General features: G+C 37.8%; 2 protein-coding genes across 3 annotated transcripts; both read left to right on the top strand.

Moving 5' to 3' along the window:
- Positions 1 to 472: 472 nt before the first annotated feature.
- On the top strand, positions 473 to 1,711 carry LOC140835847 (uncharacterized). Its single transcript, XM_073201257.1, has one exon. It carries the CDS (start codon positions 473 to 475, stop codon positions 1,709 to 1,711), a length of 1,239 nt encoding a protein of 412 aa, XP_073057358.1.
- Positions 1,712 to 5,518: 3,807 nt separating this feature from the next.
- Positions 5,519 to 9,473, top strand: LOC140837404 (uncharacterized). Of its 2 annotated transcripts, XM_073203541.1 has the most exons (4): positions 5,519 to 6,007; positions 6,512 to 6,868; positions 6,961 to 8,952; positions 9,054 to 9,473. In XM_073203541.1, the coding sequence occupies exons 1-4, from the start codon at positions 5,578 to 5,580 to the stop codon at positions 9,404 to 9,406; spliced, it is 3,132 nt and encodes a 1,043-aa protein (XP_073059642.1). In that variant the 5' UTR covers positions 5,519 to 5,577; the 3' UTR covers positions 9,407 to 9,473. The 2 variants fall into 2 exon arrangements, with proteins under 2 accessions (XP_073059642.1, XP_073059641.1); XM_073203540.1 differs by having other exon boundaries at positions 5,521 to 6,868.
- The last annotated feature ends 6,291 nt before the right edge of the window (positions 9,474 to 15,764 follow it).

Below are 15,764 nucleotides of genomic sequence, written 5' to 3'. Positions count from 1 at the left end.
CACTGCGCAAGGACAGGTGCCCAACTTTCAGTGGCGCTGCCGACCCCGAAGTTAGCCAGAGCTGGCTCAAATGCGTGGAAACTCAGTTGAGACTGTTGGAAGTCCCAGATACACTAAAATTGGACGTGATAGTGCCCTTCCTGAAAGACAAGGCAGCTAAATGGTGGGAAGCAGTCTCGCCAGCCATGACCGCTGCTGGACCAATCACATGGCGAATCTTCTGAGAAATATTTCTGAAACAGTACTACCCGGCAGAAGTCAGACTGCAGAAGCTAAGTGAGTTGGAAAATTTCAATCAGGCTCCAGATATGTCTGTAGTGGAAGATACCTCTCAGTTCAATGCCCTTGGATCATATGCTCCAGCGATTATGGCGGACAAAGTTCTGAAATTGCATCGTTTCAAGAAGGGGTTGAATAGCAGGATTCAATCTGCTCTAGCAGTCTACCAACCTGCCAACTTTTTTCAGAACTAATGGGTGCGGCTATCCGAGCCGAAGCTGATATTCGTCGAAGAGAAGGGGAAAACATGAACAAGCGACCCCCTGTCAGCCAGCCTTCCCAGGGAAAACCAGTGTTCAAGAGGCCCAATCAGTCAGGTGGACCTCCCTCAGGGAAATTCCGCGCCAATAACCATCAAGGACTCAAGCCATGCTCAACATGTGGCTTCAAGCACTCCGAGGAATGCCGAAGGGCCAGCGGTGTATGCTTTGGATGTGGAAAATCGGGGCACAGAATTGAAGAGTGCCCTACCGCCGCCAACCTACCAGCAGGGCCGAACAGAGGAACTGGGCCAAATGCAGGAGTAGGCCCTAGTAAACAAAAAGAAGACAAACCTAATGCCAGGGTCTTTGCCATGACTCAGGAAGAGGCTGACGACGCAACTGAAGTCATGTCAGGTACCATTCTAATTCAATCAGTACCTGCCTACGCATTATTTGACTGTGGTGCTACACATTCCTTTATGTTTAAGAGGTTTGCTAAGAAGTTAGGAAGTAAGCCTGATAAACTAACTGTACCTTTCCGAATAGCCACACCTACTAATAGAGCCGTTGAAACGGACGAGATTTACAGAGATTGTAAAATCAGTATTAGTGACCATACTTTTAGCGACGATTTGATACAGTTGATCATGGTCGATTTCGACGTAATCTTAGGAATGAATTGGTTAGCAAGAAATAGTGCAATAGTAGATTGTAAAGGGAAGAGAGTTAAACTCCTAACCGCAGAGCAGAAGGAAGTCGTGTTTCATGGTAAATCCAAGGAACGGAAGTTGCTACTTTCCGCAGCTCAAGCCTGGAATGCCATGAAATCAAGAGAGGACATCTACCTAGCTATGGTCAGTGAAATAAAAGAAGAATTCGAACTGAATCTGGAAGACATCCTGATAGCGAGAGAATTCCCAGATGTTTTTCCAGAAGAACTCTCAGGGACTGTTCCGGACCGCAAAGTGGAGTTTGAGATCAAACTGATTCCCGGTGCTGCGCCAATCTCTAAAGCACCTTACAGAATGGCACCAGCCGAACTCAAGGAGCTGAAGGAACAACTCCAAGAATTGCTAGATAAAAGGCAAATTCGATCGAGTGTGTCCCCCTGGGGAGCTCCAGTACTTTTCGTTAAGAAGAAAGACGGGAGTATGAGGTTGTGCATCAACTATAGAGAGTTGTTTCCATCCTTCAACCAACACCGATACCCTTTGACACCAGCCGGGTAACCTAGAAACACGCATTTCTTTGATCTAGGTTCCAATTTTCCCTCATTTACATGGACATAAGCTGGAGACCCAAAAATTCTGAGATTTGTGTAATCCACTGGTCTACTTGTCCATATCTCATCAGGTTCTTTAAACTCTAGAGCTGTGGAAGGTGACATGTTGATAATATGCACTGCAGTTGCCACAGCCTCTCCCCAAAAATGCTTGTTGAGTTTTGCAAAGTTCAACATGCACCTAACCTTTTCAAGGATGGTTCGATTTATCCTCTCTGCCACACCGTTTGTTGAGGGGTGTGTCTCACTGTCTTGTGTCTAACAATTCTAGAGTTTCTGCAAAATTCAGAAAATTCTTCACTTAGATACTCTAGTCCATTATCAGTCCTAAGTCTCTTGATCTTCTTTCCAGTTTGATTTTCAATCAAGCACTTCCACTGCCTAAATGTTGTAAATGCTTCACTTTTGTGTTTCATCACATATACCCACACATTTCTAGAGTAATCATCCACAAAGGTGATGAAATAACTGGCTCCACCTAATGTCTTTACTGAAGCAGGTCCCCAGATGTCTGAATGAATATAATCTACCGTACCTTGAGTGTTGTGGTTAGCAGTATTGAACTTCACCCTTGTTTGTTTACCTAGAACACAATGTTCACAGAATTCCATTTTGTGAAAACAATCTTTGCCAAAAGCACCTTGCTTGTTTAATTCATCAATACCTCTTTGGCTAATATGTCCTAGCCTCAAATGCCATAGTCTTGTCATATCTTCTTTTGTTTCAGTAAGTAAACCGCTGACTGGAGGTAGGGTGTTTCATTGTAGGATGTATAAGCCATTCCTTTTGATTCCTTTCATTATCACCAATGCTCTTGATGTTATTTTTAGGATCCCACCCTCAGCCCTGTATGAGTATCCCTTCGCATCGAGGATTCCAAGTGATATCAGGTTTCTCTTCAAGCCAGACACATATCTCACTTCTGACAGGGTTTTGGATGAGCCATCCTCCATTTTGAGCGTTATGGAGCCAATTCCAGTTACTGAACATTCAGCATCATTTCCCATAATCACTCTTCCCCCATCAAATTCTTTGAAGGTTTGAAACCACTCTCTTTTTGGGGTCATATGAAAAGTACACCCCGAGTCCAGAATCCAATCATTTTCTACTCGATCATGTGTAACAGCAAGCACTTCTGAATTTTCGTAGGCATCTGATATCATGGCTTCGTCTGCTGAATCTTCCTTTTTCGTTTTCCCTTTCTTCTTCCTTTCAGGACATTCTCTTTTGAAGTGTCCTTCTTTATGGCAGATGAAACATTTTAAATGAGCACGAGATTTGGACCTGCTTCTTCCCTTTCTTTTACTGTTATTGTAATCCCTCCTTTCTTGTCTTCCCTCCTTTCTTGTCTTCCTCTTGTCACCAATGCTTCTCCATCACCTTGTTCCTTCACAGCCCTCCCAGTCATCTCTTTGGCCCTAAGTGCAGCATATACTTCATCCAAGGACAGAATATCGTGAGCATATTTCATCGTGTCAACAAAGACTGAGTACGCCTTAGGCAATGAATTCAAAACCAAGATCGCCTTGTCTTCATCTTCTATCTTTATATCAAGATTTTCCAGGGAGATGATTATCTTATTGAATTCATCCAAGTTATCCTCCATAGACACGTCATATGTCATTGTAAACCCGAATAGCTTTCCTTTCAGATGAATTCGATTGTATAAAGTGTTTTTCATGTATAACTTCTCGAGTTTGAGCCAAACGCCTGCTGCAGTAGATTCTTTGTCTACTTCTCGAAGAACACGATCGCCCAGATGCAGAATTATAGAGTTGTACGCTTGTTCCATTATATCGGTGCTCAAGGATGATGGCAATTTATCGAATCCTTCAAGAGCCTTTGCAACCTTCATTTGAAACAAGATTGCTTTCATCCTCTTTCTCCAGATCGAGAAATCTGTCTTGCCATCGAACCATTCAATGTCTGCCTTGGTTACTGCCATTCTTGACATCTTTACTTGAACCACTAGAACCAAGCTCTGATACCAATTTGTTATGTTATGATCCCAGTATGTGTTCAATCAGGATTGATCTCAGACAAATTATAGATAACCAAATGCACAAAATCGAATTGTAATCGAGCACTAACAAGAAACAAGAGATTTATAGTGTTTCGGCTAGATAACCTACATCCACTGTCAAACCAGAAGCAAGTAAACTTTATTCATACTACAAAGGGAGATTATAGAATGGACCGACTCTCTTCTCAAGTGATCAGGAATTTTCAGAGAGACTCTAGTAAGGAGAAGAAGTACACAGAGAGTATATTGACTTGTTTTTTTTCTTTGGGCTAACTACCGTAAGTCTTATAACCTACTCTCCTAACAGACTCTTAACCACTCTTGTGTTTACTTAGCCAACTCAAGCTCACATTAATTTCCTTCTTGGCTCGAGCTGATTCCCTTCATTGCTTTCAAGGGCTGGAACTGATTCATTGGTCCATTAACAATATGATGAAACCGAAAGGAAATGATAATGGAGGGGAAGGTGTCGGTTGATTCAATCAAATAGATGTAGGGTAGCAAATAGTAAAACTTTAAATAGTTAATAATTAATATAATGAACCTTAATTATTAATTAAAAAGTTTAAAAGAGTTTTGAGTCCAATAAACTTAAAAGTAGGCCCATTAAATCCAAACATATTCCCGAAAAATATTTCGTGTTGGAAAGTTTTTGAAAATATTAGCCGAACCCTCAAAAAATTCTCCGATCCGATAAAATTTACGTATCGATTAAAATAAAATCATGCGAGTCAAAATACCCAATAAAATCTCATTTCTTAAAAATAACTTTAAAACACCTTATATTAATTAATAAAAATTAACCATGTAATAAAATAATTTCTCCTGAAAATTCTCCGGTCTCTATTCCTCGTTCGAGCGCGAAATGAAACTTAAAAATCTTTAATGAATGAACCTTTAAAATTTCATGAATTAAATTCTACTATGCATGAATTATGTATAAAATGCATAAAAAATAATTAAACATCATTTAATTAAATAAACAAGCATTTAATGCTTTAAAACAATTTAATAAAATACCAAAGAAATTTAATAACTTGCATGCATGTTGTTGACGTGGACCTTCAAACTTTTGGGACGTTACAATATTAATCAGTTCCTAATTGTTCCTCCTCTAAGGGGGTGAGGCCATATATTGGTTATTATAACAGACCGCGTCAGGGCCTTATCCTATCTTTTAATGTTTCGAATATTTTCTTACCACTTTTAATTTGAATCCTAACAGTGTATTTTTTTTTCAAGATTTCATAGCATAACAAAGAAATCGCGTGGAAGGAAACATATCTGGATGAAAGAGCATGAGTGTACGATCAAGTTTCCTCTTTTATTGTGTTGTTACAACTTGATCAATTTAATTTAAAATTATGGTGATTAAACGGAGAGAACAAATTCTGCATATTATATTATAAAACTGAATTGATTCAAATTTTCACATTAGTGACGATTGTTTTCTTTCAGAATAAAAATTAAGTTGTTATGGGAATTCTAATTACATTATAAGTACCCGAAGGAACTTATTATATTTTACACATAAAATGCATAATATTTAGGCTATGATTTGCAAAGAATAAACCCACACACTAGGAGAAAACATAGATCCATGGTGACTGAAAAAATATTATTTTATTACATAGCATAATAATAATATGGTTCCAACGAGGACTGTGTAATAGTCAATATCGTCGACTTTGAACGAAACCCATGTCAACTATCACCAGTCAACTTGGCAAAGCGCTAAAATATCTTCAAACCAAACCTAAGAATCAACCTGTGTATCCATCTCCAGGATTATGGACAAAAATATCACGGAGACACTCTTATTTCCCATGGCCGTTTCATTTTTCGCGGTACTCTGTTGTTCTATATCTGTAACACTTGCGAGAACAAATCTGAATTTTTCTACAGATGAAGAATCTCTTCTCGCATTCAAATCAAGAATAATTTCAGACCCTTCTAATGTATTGGCAAGAAATTGGTCGACCAGCAATGGGGATTCTTTTTGTTTCTGGGTCGGTGTTTCCTGTGGACCTGACCAGAGGATCACAGCTCTGGACCTCCATGGTTGGAATCTTGAAGGCACCATCGCCCCACATCTTGGAAACTTGACGTTTTTGAGATCTTTGGACCTGAGTTCTAATAGCTTCCAAGGTCGAATACCAGAAGAATTATCAGGTTTGCGTAGATTGAAAGTGTTCAACTTAGGAGCCAACAATTTGACAGGTATCGTTCCGTTGTTTCTTGGTACCTTCAAAGAACTTGAGCAAATCAAGTTGTTTGAAAACAATTTTGTCGGTAACGTCCCTACTTTATCCAACCTTTCAAACTTAGAGATATTTGACATGTCCCATAATTCTTTACGTGGAACTCTTCCACAAGAAATAGGTAATCTTTCGAGTTTGCAAATGTTGGGCCTCAGTTTCAACCAATTGACGGGAACAATATCATATCCGATATTCAACATTTCGTCCCTCCAAAAGATATATCTCACGAATAATAGCTTTTCAGGCACGATTCCGATGAACTTGTGTGACAATTTGTCCAAACTATACATACTCGGGTTATCTTTGAACCGCCTCTCCGGTGTCATTCCTTCAAACATATACAAGTGTAGATCCTTGGAGATATTATCCTTGTCGATTAATGAATTTAATGGAAGCATACCAAAAGAGATTGGGGAGTTGACAATGCTCAAGAGATTATATCTAGGCGGAAACAATCTTGTAGGAGGGATTCCAGTGGGGATAGGCAACCTCTCCCGAATAGAGATGCTCACCGTGATGAACAACTCGATATCATGGGAAATTCCATCTGTTATCTTCAACTTATCTTCTCTGATAGTGCTTGATCTTTCTTCCAACAACTTGTCTGGAAGTCTCCCATTGGACATTCAGCTCCCGAATCTTGAGGTGCTGGAACTTGGATCAAATCGCCTGACAGGACAAATCTTTCCCAACCTGCTTAGTTGCAGAAAGCTTTCGATTCTAAGTCTGTCGAATAATAAATTCACAGGCGCTATACCAAAGCAAGTTGGGAACCTCACTCAGCTCAAGAGCTTGGATTTAGGAGATAACAAGATTACGGGTTTTGTACTTCTCAAGCTAATTTCTTTCATATTATTACTATTTCCGTTGTTGCGAGTTTTAGTCTATTTTCTATGCTACCTTTGTTTGCAGGAGAGATACCCTCAGAGCTCGGTAAGCTTAAACTTGAGATGCTTTACTTGTCTACAAATGGCTTATTTGGGTCCATTCCTGTATCCATTTTCAACATTTCAATGCTAACAGAACTGGAACTTTCTAACAACCACTTTAGAGGTCAACTTCCCAGAAATATGGGGATTTCACTTCCAAATTTAGAAACACTCACTCTAGGTAGCAACAACCTCTCTGGAACGATCCCAAATACGATAAACAATGCTTCTATGCTTACTATAATAAGCATCGAAAACAACTCATTTACGGGTATGGTACCGGATTTTGGCAATTTAAGGCTTCTTAAGTGGCTATTTCTTGAAGGAAATAATCTAAACGGGGAAAATCCTAATCAAGAATTGAGATTTATCTCTTCACTGGCCAATTGTCCTTATTTTGAGAGTCTGGATCTTTCATTAAACCAATTGAACGGCATCCTTCCAACTTCACTTGGGAATTTATCCAAATCTCTTTGGTCTTTCGTTGCAGCTGGATGCCACATAAAGGGATCCATTCCTCCTACAATTGGAAACTTGACAGGCCTCAAATCTCTAAATTTAGATGGGAATGAGTTAACTGGTTTGATCCCGAAAACTGTAGGGGAATTAACACAAATTGAACAGTTATTTCTCAGACAAAATAGACTGCAAGGGCACATACCCACAGAACTTTGCCAACTGAACAGATTGAGTGAATTGTACTTGAGTGAAAACATGCTCAACGGCACAATACCAACATGCTTTGGGGATTTAAAGGCCCTTAGTAGAGTGTTCTTAGACTCCAACAGATTGACTTCTGTGATACCAAACTTATGGAATATTGCAGGTCTTTTTGAACTAAACTTGTCCACTAACTTCTTAAGTGGTAACATACCATTAGAGATCCCGAATTTGAAGTCACTGCAGAATCTCGACTTGTCTTGGAATCTATTTTCGGGTGATATCCCCATCAATATTGGATTCTTGCAGTCTTTGGAGAACCTATCTTTCGCACACAATAACCTTCAAGGAAGTATTCCTCAGTCTACAAGAGACTTGCGAGGCTTGGTATCTTTGGATCTTTCACACAATAATATCTCTGGACATATTCCAAAGTCGTTAGAGTCACTTATGTTTCTAAGTTATCTTGATCTATCCTACAATAGACTAGAAGGAGAAATCCCCAATGGAGGACCTTTCTTGAACTTTACTGCTCAATCGTTTACAATGAACTATGCACTTTGCGGTGATGTTCGACTGCAAGTCCCACCTTGTCACCTTGAAGATGTTGATACGTATAGCTCAAAACATGTTTCCTTTGTCAAATACATCTTAGCTCCCACTGTATTAGCTATCGTGGCCGTGTCCTTGTCTATCTGGATACTACGAAGACGTAAACCTAACAAAAAACAAAATCAAGTTGAGAACTCATCAATTATTTCTTGGAGACGGATTTCTTACCATGAACTCCGACAAGCAACGAAAGACTTTAGTGAAGTCAGCATTATCGGAAGGGGGAGCTTTGGTTCAGTATATGAAGGGACACTCACTGATGGCTTAAACATTGCGGTGAAGGTTTTCAACGTGCAACCAGAACGGGCCATCAAAAGCTTTGAAGTTGAGTGTGAAGTAATGAGCAGCATTCGTCACAAGAATTTAGTTCGTATCATAAGTTGTTGCACCAACATGGATTTCAAAGCATTGGTTTTGGAGTATATGCCTAATGGTAGCCTTGAGAAATGGCTATATTCCTCTAATAATTCTTTGGATTTGCTACAGAGATTGAACATAGCAATAGATGTTGCACTAGCTCTCGAATATCTTCATCATGGGATTCTGTTACCAATCATTCATTGCGATTTAAAGCCTAGTAACATCCTGATCGACAAAGATATGACAGCTCATGTTGGCGATTTTGGAATAGCCCAAATCTTTGGAGAAGAGGAGGCTTTTCGACAGACAATCACATTGGCAACCATCGGCTATATGGCACCAGGTGATCATAACCTTTTTATTTCATTCAACACCATAATTTTCATCTTTAATATGACTATTTAAACCGTCAACTGATGAGTTTTTTTGAATTCTTGGTATCAGAGTATGGATCAGAAGGGAAGGTATCAACTAGCTGTGATATATACAGTTATGGCATCATATTGTTGGAGCTATTTACGAGTAAGAAGCCGACTGAAGACATGTTTACTGAAGAAATGAGCTTAAAGGATTGGGTGCATAAAGCATTACAAGAAAACATAGTAACCGAAATTGCTGCCGCTGGTTTACTCGAACAAGAAAACCAACATTTCTCAGAAAAGGAGCAGTGTCTCTCGTCGATTTTCGACCTAGCAATGAAATGTTTGGCCATTTCACCACGGGAGAGAATTAAAATGATTGATATAGTGATGACACTTAGAAAGATTAAATCCTCATTTCTAGCAATCACGAGGTAGAAACTGGTTCAGTTTTGAGTTTATGGTGTGTTGAATAGAAAAAAGAATGCAGAGCTCTTTCATGTTTTCATAGGTGACATTTTCCCATTCAATTTCGGATGAAAAATAATGGACGATTAGTTTCTCTACTAAATTAAAATTAGTAACAATATAAATTAATAATTATAGTAATAATTTTTTTTTATCTAATCTTATTAAATCATTTTTAATCGAAAAATTAATTTTTACGTAAGATGAGTTTTTTAATTAAATTAAAACAATTTTTAATAATACAACATGATAATGATAATGCTCCATATGAAAAAGTATATTAATGAATAAAAGTACTTATTTCGTTCAGTAAGTTTTTCTATGTTTGATGAACAGTATTAGTTTTGGTCAAAATTCATTGGATAGCTATCACATCTATATATGGGGCTTTTTCACTGTTATAAACAAAAAAAAGAAATTAAATAAATAACGTATGTGGGAGAAGGTTAATAATATACCGTATCATGCCGATGCAGATGGCGTGAAAGTTTTTCGATCAAAAAATCATGCCATCTGGCGTGACTTGATTTTTTAAAAATTAAATTAAGTCACGCCATCTTGGATTGTGTGACTTGATTTTGGTTTTTTTGTTTTTATTAATAATTAGAATTGTGGTTGGAGAGTGATGGGATGTCACGAGCAGCTCAAAATAATTTGCGGTGACAGATTGATGAGATGTATCAGTTCAAATCAATTAACACGCCCTGTTAGATGGCGTGTTTTTGTCTTAATATTGAAAAATTGCTTATAAAATCGATGAACATATAGAGAACATTTGTTATCATCGTTCTTCGTTGGTATGAAATTTTTTGAAGTGTTCTTCAAATTGTTTCGACCGATTGAAGTGATACATTTTGTTTCAGTTTTGAATATACTTAATTTTTTAAATTACTCAATATCAATTTCTTCTTCCACATACGAGGTACTTATACTCCATATTAAATTTTTTAGTTTGATTGAAATTGATAAATTATTTTTTTGTGATTAATTTTTGATAGATGAAGTTTTGATTATTGTTAATTTTGTTCTTTACTATTTAAATACAAATAAATATTAAATTTAATTTCATTTCTTATTAATGTATTTGACATGCGTATTATGAAAATTTATTATTATAAAAATTATCATTTGTAGTATTATTGACTTATAAAATACAAGTAAGAAATACAATTTTTGTAGTTTAGAATACTAATCAACATTTATTTAGAAAATAATAATAATAATACTTATATTTATAATTATTATTGATATTGTTGTTTTATATAAGTAGCATATAAAAAATTAAGTATTACAGTTAATTTATTTTGTACAAGTGACATAAAATTTATTATTATAAATTCTATATTTTTGTTCTTAACGTATTGTATACAAAATAATTTGCGTGATTAATTTATTTCATAAGTATATTGTGAAAAGTTATTATTTTATTATTATATGTACTATTATTAACTTTTAAAATACAAATAAAAAAAAGATTTTTTATTTTAGAGTAACAATAATTATTATAATTGTAATTATTATTGTTGTTGTTTTATTTAGGCATGCTATAAAAAAAATTAAGATAATGGTTGATTTATTTTACAAAAATAATAAAAATCTATTATTATAAATATAATTTTTTGTTCTTACTTTATTAAATAAAAAAATGTAGTATGATTTTATTATTAATTTTATTCGTATTTAATATGACAGTTTATATATTGTACAGAATTAATATAAATATTATTATTATTATTAAAAAAGTGTACATTTAAATTATTTTACTATTCAATTGTAATATAAAAAATTTGTTATCACCTTTTTATGTGACCTATTGAATTTTATTTTATAGAAATGGATACTGTGCCATTGCTTTTATTCGTATGTGCTAAAGTTATTATAGGACATCACACTGTAAAATATAGTACCACAACGTTTAAGGCAACACGAATATCAAGATCTATTAATTTTCATGAATTGAAGAAAGTAGTGTATCGTCTGACAAATATTGAAAAATCAAAATTTAACTTAAAATTGTCAACAAAATATTCGTACATGGATAAGTCAAATTGTGTAGAAGTGCATCTTGACATCAATGATGACAACAATTTACAGTTTATGCTGGATTCTATTAACGAAATGCGATGTATTGAATTGTATATCGAAACGGATTTTGTCGAGCATAATGTACATCTTGAGGTTCCTGAATCATACATTCCATGTATAACTGAAGGGTTCAACTCGATGGGATTTAATGGTGAAGCCAGTACTTCCGCTAATGCTTTTTTCAAACCAGTAGATGAAAATCGATTTAATTCGGATGATTGGACTGGGGGATGGGATCGGTATATTACTGGCACCGTAGAAGAAAATGTTAACTGGCCGATTTCCACATGAGGATGAGATTCTGGTGCAAAAGGATGGTACTCGGTTGACACAAATCATACAGGTTTTGATTTTTAACCGAGTGTGCATCCTAGTGGACCGAGTCATGTGTTGACACCTATCGTACCTGATGAACAAAGATCATGTGAGTTGTCATTAGATGTTCACCTTCACGCCACCGAAATACTTACTGAACCTGATACAACTGCAAGTGAAACATATGAGGATGAGCATGAAGACGAAAATGCCACGTTTGTTGATATGCATTCATATCCTTTTGAAGTCATTTCAAATCTTGAACACCGACCCGATGCATTACTATTATCTGTCCCACCTGTCGGTCTATCCTTGTAACGTCCCGAAAATCTGAAAGTCCACGTGAATTACGTGCATGTAAATTATTAATTTTCTTTGGTATTTTATTAAATTCTTTTAAAGCATTAAATGCATGTTTATTTTATTAATTTGTGTTTAATTATTTTTATGAACTTTATGCATGATTCATGCATGATAGGATTTAATTCATGAAATTCATGCATTAGGATTTCTAGGAGCATTTCATGATCGAAGAGGAACGGACACCAGAGAAATTTCAGGAAAATTATTTTATTAAATAATTAATTTTTATTAATTAAAATAAGGTGTTTTAAAGGTATTTTTCAAAATAGGATTTTTATGGGTATTTTCACCCGCATGATTTTAATTTTTATCGGCACGCAAATTTTATCAAATCGGGAGACTTTTTAAGGGTTCGGCTAATATTTTCAAAACCTTTTTCAAGAAGAAATATTTTTCCGGAGCGTGTTTAAATTTAGCGAGCCAACTTTTAAGCCCATCGGGCTTAAATATTCTTTTTAACCTTTAATTGTCAAGATGAGAGGCCATTAACCTTTTTAATTATTATATCATTAAACCTAATCACTCCTTAACCTCCCGTAACCCCCCACAGCCGACACTCACCCCTTTTCCATTCAAAATCCTCTCGGTTTCTTCATATTCCAGCTGAAAGCTTCGGTCATCTCCTTTCTTGCTAGAAGATCATTCGGCGTTGCATTGTTGCTTCATTCTTCAACCGTCTTGCGTTTGCACGTCATAAGGCACGCTTTGTATTATCTCTTGCTGCATCATACACGTTTTTATATGCTGGAGAGTGCATTCATGCATGACAATTCCAATCTAGCTTAGTTCATGAAGAAATTTCGGTTTTTACCTACGTTCTTTGTAGTGACCCGTTCCAGAATCACCTACTAGTCAAAAAAACTAAGCATGCAACTAACTTAATTAACAATAATCAGAGATAACAGCGGAAAAAGTCGACAACTATAATTATACAACCCAATCGAAGTCTAGAATAACTCAAAATAAAATACCCAATACAACCATATCGAATCAAAACAATACCGATAAACTAAACCAACCAGCTACTCAACGTCCTCCTCCTGCTCCTCCTGAGCTGTCCAACCTGAGGCCTGCCCCGTAGGAATGGGGTGTCCAAGAATAAACAAAACCGAGGACGTGAGCGATAAGAACGCCCAGTACAAAAGTATGAGTATACAGACCTATATGAAATGCACATGCTATGATCATGATACCGGGGTAGTCAAGAAACAGGAGTCACAAAAGGATCTCAACAATGCTCAGTCTAGAGGCGCCAAGTGGATAGTGCCGCGCGGTACACCTCTGGGTCACTGCATCCACTACAAGACAGACGTGGACCTAAAATGTCCCGGACCACCGAAGCCCTCCCGACCCGTCGGCCACTGTGTACTCTCGGTGTCCATGCGTCCACAAGACAGGGCTGAGCGGCCCCAAGATATAGCTTATCTCGAAAGAGATACAGCTCAACAGTAAAGGCTATCTCGAAGGAGAATACGGCTCAACATGAAATGCAACGTGCAGTAATAAACGTGACATAATAGCATGCATCATATGACATATATCAATGCACCACATAATCATGCAACACATATAAGAATGTATACTCAACCAGGATATCTCGGATAGTACTTTCGTACCTCTATCACAGCAAGCCTAGCCTTACGCAATACCGCTAATCAGGTTTAGCACAAGCCTACGCATCAAAAGCATACCCAATGAACAATACTACCATGCTCAACTAGCAAAACCAGTACTCCCTAGTATTACCAAAGGTTTAGGGTTTACCTTCGTCCGTCGCTAGCCCGCTGATGCCGCTAGCTCCCAACTAGAGTACAGCTCTGCTACAAGACCAGCAGCTCCCCGCTAGTGCCCAAATCTCGGAACACGACTAGAACCTGTCAGAAACGACTGAAATGCTATGGAATTCTCTGAATTGGCGAGTCAAAATGAGGAAATCCGACCACTATTTATAGGCCATGTTCGGATCGTCCGAACCCTCTTCGGAACGTCCGAACTCTTACGTGTCCATCAGCTCTTGACAGCTCATGATCGGATCCTCCGATCACACACTTCGGACCGTCCGAACATGCACGTGTCCAACGACTCTTGACACCTCATGTTCGGATCCACCGAACTCACTTCGGACCTTCCGAACTCTTCGGTGCTACCGAACCATCTTCGTTCCGTCCGATCATGACCACGGTCAAAATTACACATTAAACCTTCTTAATCACCAATAATCCGTTAATTACCCAATTTGGGATTCGGGCTACTACATTCTCCCCCCCTTAAAAATGATTTCGTCCTCGAAATCAGGCTTAGAGAATGAACAAAACGAAACAACTCTCCATGCGCTCTAACCAATCCTCAGCATCATCGGGAGTCTCACCACCAACTAAAAGCTTAGGCCCCATCTGAATAAAACGATGCAAATCAAAACGCCTAGGACCATCCCGACGATGACGATGCTCACGATGACGTCTACGATCGTCCTGGTCGCCCCAACGACCTACACTTCCCTGACTACTCTCATCACCAAAGTGGTCAGCCATCGCTACAACATAGAATGGGGAAACTAGTAAATTGGTCAACGGAAATCCCAAAACAGAAATCTATATCCCAAAATCGTACGCATGCTCTGATACCATAAATGTAGTGACCCGTTCCAGAATCACCTACTAGTCAAAAAAACTAAGCATGCAACTAACTTAATTAACAATAATCAGAGATAACAGCGGAAAAAGTCGACAACTATAATTATACAACCCAATCGAAGTCTAGAATAACTCAAAATAAAATACCCAATACAACCATATCGAATCAAAACAATACCGATAAACTAAACCAACCAGCTACTCAACGTCCTCCTCCTGCTCCTCCTGAGCTGTCCAACCTGAGGCCTGCCCCGTAGGAATGGGGTGTCCAAGAATAAACAAAACCGAGGACGTGAGCGATAAGAACGCCCAGTACAAAAGTATGAGTATACAGACCTATATGAAATGCACATGCTATGATCATGATACCGGGGTAGTCAAGAAACAGGAGTCACAAAAGGATCTCAACAATGCTCAGTCTAGAGGCGCCAAGTGGATAGTGCCGCGCGGTACACCTCTGGGTCACTGCATCCACTACAAGACAGACGTGGACCTAAAATGTCCCGGACCACCGAAGCCCTCCCGACCCGTCGGCCACTGTGTACTCTCGGTGTCCATGCGTCCACAAGACAGGGCTGAGCGGCCCCAAGATATAGCTTATCTCGAAAGAGATACAGCTCAACAGTAAAGGCTATCTCGAAGGAGAATACGGCTCAACATGAAATGCAACGTGCAGTAATAAACGTGACATAATAGCATGCATCATATGACATATATCAATGCACCACATAATCATGCAACACATATAAGAATGTATACTCAACCAGGATATCTCGGATAGTACTTTCGTACCTCTATCACAGCAAGCCTAGCCTTACGCAATACCGCTAATCAGGTTTAGCACAAGCCTACGCATCAAAAGCATACCCAATGAACAATACTACCATGCTCAACTAGCAAAACCAGTACTCCCTAGTATTACCAAAGGTTTA

Source organism: Primulina eburnea, chromosome 7, assembly GCF_022965805.1.
Source record: "Primulina eburnea isolate SZY01 chromosome 7, ASM2296580v1, whole genome shotgun sequence".
In the NCBI taxonomy this organism is placed as follows: Eukaryota; Viridiplantae; Streptophyta; class Magnoliopsida; order Lamiales; family Gesneriaceae; genus Primulina; species Primulina eburnea.
Note: the sequence above shows the minus strand (reverse complement) of the source record. Positions and strands in the feature narration are given on the sequence as shown.